General features: G+C 34.2%; 1 protein-coding gene across 4 annotated transcripts in view; it reads right to left on the bottom strand.

The window, feature by feature from the left end:
* The window catches only part of Rp2 (RP2 activator of ARL3 GTPase), a 46,464-nt gene that overhangs the window by 22,296 nt on the left and 20,023 nt on the right, over positions 1–4,145 (bottom strand). For all 4 annotated transcript variants that reach the window (XM_029559162.1, XM_017795842.2, XM_017795841.2 and 1 more), the window contains exon 3: positions 1,246–1,360. In XM_029559162.1, the coding sequence (XP_029415022.1) occupies positions 1,246–1,360 (115 nt within the window). The remainder of the gene's footprint in view (positions 1–1,245; positions 1,361–4,145) is intronic.

The following is a 4,145-nucleotide window of genomic DNA, read 5'->3' on the forward strand; positions in this document are numbered from 1 at the left end:
CTGTTAAAAAAAAACCAAAAAAAAAAAAAAAAAGAGATTTGTTTTGTTTTTTAAATTATGTGTATGTGTGTCTTCATATGGGTATGTGTACATGAGTGCAGGTTCCCAGGGAGGCCAGAGGTAACTGGATCCCCCTGGAGCTGGAGTTTCTAGTGGTTGTAAGCCACTCGATGTGTGTACTGGGAATCAAACTTTACTCCTTTGCAAGAGCAGTACATGCTTTTAACCACTGAGACATCTCTCCAGCCCTACTTCTTTACTAATGTTGTATATATAAATATATAAATCCTTAATTCAGATTACTGACTGAATCCCTAACCCTCACACTTTAGGATATGCATTACACTTATTACTTGATTCCATTTCTGAAAGCTGATGAGCGTTTAAAGGTTCATTTTCAAGAATTCATTTGAATATTCCCACGTCAAAATATATTCTGAGGTACACTGAAGCACCGTGTTCCTTGCTACTACTATCGTAACCTCAGAAGTATATGAAATACTGAGCTAATACTTAGCAGCTCAGTTATACATAGCATTACTGATTAAAATTATCTTAATAGTACTCCAACGTTTTCACACACGTTTTTGGAGTTCATTATAATTTATTTATACATAAAGAACACAAGTACAGCTGTGCTTCTCTCTAGAATATACTTAATTAGCATTGAATATTATTTTTATATTGGTTCATGCTGGTCAAGAAAAGCCAGATGAGCCTTGAGCAAACAATGCCCCTACTCCCAATAGATGAAGAGTATTTTGTTCTCTAGAATCAGTACACCTTCAAAAACATATAGGGAGCAGCAACCCTTCAACAGGGCAAACAAACTCCAGTTCCTCTCTTGTATACATTTATCCAGTACTTGGCATTCACTTACCAGGGAAATTTCTAATTTTACATGAGAAGTTAATCATACTAAATACAGAAAACAGTGACTTTATTTGTATTTCTTATTTTTCAGTATGACCAAAACACATCTTTATCATGTGCTTTGCAACAGTAAAACAATAAAAATTAAAACGAAAATATAGAACATGTGGCTTTTTAAGTACTAAGAATACAGAATAGGAAAAACTTAGTTTTATAGGACTTTTTGAATGATATATGAAATTTTTATCTAAGTAGTAATAGGAAGAAACATAGAACAAATGAGGAAGAGAAGGCAATGTAGAAAAAAGAGAAATGTCAAATCAGGATAGCAAGAAAATAATCCCCAAACTTTACTGGTTATTCAGAAAATACCTTTGTTAAGAAGAGGAAGGAAGTCGGATGCTTTTTCCCGAAAAACTCTTTGAGCATCTTCAGCTTTCATGGATACTTCCTTTGTCTGAACTAGGAAAAAGCCTTTACCAACCATCTGCAGAAAATAAAATTTCATTTAGATTTTAAAATGAACTTCTGGGCTGAAAACAATGTTTTGTTATTTGAGCATTTTTTTCTATACAGTGCAACATAGTATGCTGATTTTTTTTTATAATGATTAATTCAGAGAGTCTGCCACAACAAGCTCTCACATAGACAAAAGTCCTTTTCTGATGGGTGATTCTAGCTAAGAATTAATATTTTCATGCCTACTGTTAAGATTAAGACTCATAAAAAGCAGAACATAGTGTTACACATCTATAATCCCAGCACCTGAGAAGCTTAGGCAAGAAGATCTTGAGTTTGAAACCAGTCTGAACTATACAAGAAGACCCTATCTCAAAATAAATAAATAATAAATAAATAGGGTCAAGTAAATGTGAATTATCCCTCAACTTAAGACATAATTTCCTTACAACTATCAAATGGAAGCTTAATTTGATGATACAGCAAGTGTCCGAGAAATAGCATAGTTCATTACATTCATCATAGTTCATTAAATATAACAAAGATGTTATAACAAAATGGAAAAAAACCTTACATAATGTTAACCTTAAAAGCCATCATATATGTTTGTATAGTGTAGTCCAACAATGATAGGCCATACTTAAAGAAGCACTTACCATGCACCATGAACTTATACTGACTTTACATGTATAATACATTTAACCCTTACATGAGATAGGCACTACTATCATCTTCTTTGTACAGATGAGAAAACTAAGACATGACATGATTAAGAAACATGTCAAAGCTCATATAACTATTAGGAAGCAAAGCTATGATTTTTTGTTTTGAGTCAGGGTTTCCTTGTAGCCCCAGCTGGCCTGGAACTTGCTATGTAGACCAGGCTGGCCTCGAACTCACAGAGATCCACCTGCCTCTGCCTCCTGAGTGCTGGGATTAAAGGCGTGCCCCATCATACCCAGCCAAAGCTATGATTTTAATGCAGTTAATCTGACTATAGACTAAATTTTTAAAATTAACCCTAAAGACTAAGATATAAGTACACAAAGCAAAGCCCCTGCCCTTCTGATACACTGTCCTTTGGGATCAAATAAATAATAAACAAGCACGTTTATAGTATGTTAAATGATAATCAGTACATGGGGCTAGGATGTATAGATTACACCAATAAGAATTTATTTCCCCACAGTTCTGGAGGCCAAATGTCTGAAATTAAAATATCCTCAGAGTCATGCTTTCATTGAAGGCTCAATGACCTTCAAACTTATTTTTACTCATATTTATTTCTTTTAAAAGTATTTTATTATTTTTATGTGTATGAGTGTATTGCCTGTATGTATGTATGTATGTATGTAAGTGCACCTGTGTCATGCAATGCCCACAGAGGTCAGAAGAGGGCGTCAGATCCCCTGGAACTGAAGTTATACATGGCTGTTAGCTGCCATCTGAGTGCTAGGAATTGCACCTGGGTCCTCTGCAAGAGTAGCCAGTGCTCTTAACTAATGAGCCATCTCTCCAGCCCCTCCATATTTATTTCTGTACTCACTGCAATGACCACATACTAATTAAAAAAAAATTATGGAAGTACATTTGAAAATGTAAGGTCATTCTAATTTAAAATATCAGCAAAGCTTACTGAGTTTTTAATAACTAAAAAAATAATGCATACACTCAATATAGCATCTGAAAAATAAAATAAACAGAAACTAAGATGCCACTCAAAGATGTCATTGCCATGCAAATATACAGACTTTTTTTTTAACCATCTCAGATGTCTTTTTCCCCTATTACGGAAATGAGACCTGTTCTTTGTGAAATCTCTAGAACTACAAAAGAGGGGAAAAAAGAAAACCCTTCTCTTAACCCACTTCCCAAGAATAATCACAGCTATTAATATTTTAATATGCATAACATTTCAGAATTGGCAAATTTTTTTGGTCTTTTTGAGACAGGCTCTCCCTGTAGCCCCAGCTGGCCTGAAACTCGCTGTGTAGACCAGGCTAGCCTCAAAATCACAGAGACCCACCTGCCTCTGCCTCCTGAATGCTGGGATTAAAGGCATGTACCACCACGCCCGGCTTTAGAATTGCCTTTAAAAAAAAATCAGTTACCTACATAATATTTTTACAAATTTGTACTTTCTTGATTGTGACTATTTTCTACTCTATAAATTCAGTGGTAACAGCTAAGAGTATTTTATCATATGGTTACATTATTGCATATCATTACCATCAAATTTAATCAAGCTCAAATCCTATTTCAGAATCCTCAAACAGCGCTGCCTCAGAAAAAAATACACACTAAAAATTACAGGAAACTATATAGACATCACTACTAGATGATGACTGGAAAGTTACTTAAAATTTTAACCTCTGTTTCTAATTTTCTAGACTGGTCTAGACCCATCATTTTACAGTCAGATACAGAAACTGAAAAAAATGCTTAAATGGTCAGGTATGGAGTTGCATGCCTATAATCCCAGCACTCAGGAGGTGGAGGCAGGCGGATCAAGAGTTCAAGGAGCATCTTTGGCTACATACCCAGCTCAAGGCCAATGTAGACTACATGAAGCACTGTCTCAAAAATTATGATTAATCAAAAAGACCAAAGAATTGTGATTAATTGAAAATACCATTATCTAAAATAGAAAATGAACTATGAAGCTGTATTATTTGAATAGTTTCACTGAAGGTATTTAGAGACTCTTTTTCATGAAAATCCTTTCTCTGAATACTTGTAAATAATAGTATCTAATCAACTTTAATTATGAAATATGTTTTTAAAATTCAAAGTATATTTACTCTAATTTATCT

Source organism: Nannospalax galili, unplaced genomic scaffold (genome assembly GCF_000622305.1).
Source record: "Nannospalax galili isolate Female #2095 unplaced genomic scaffold, S.galili_v1.0 scaffold129, whole genome shotgun sequence".
NCBI classification, from domain to species: domain Eukaryota; kingdom Metazoa; phylum Chordata; class Mammalia; order Rodentia; family Spalacidae; genus Nannospalax; species Nannospalax galili.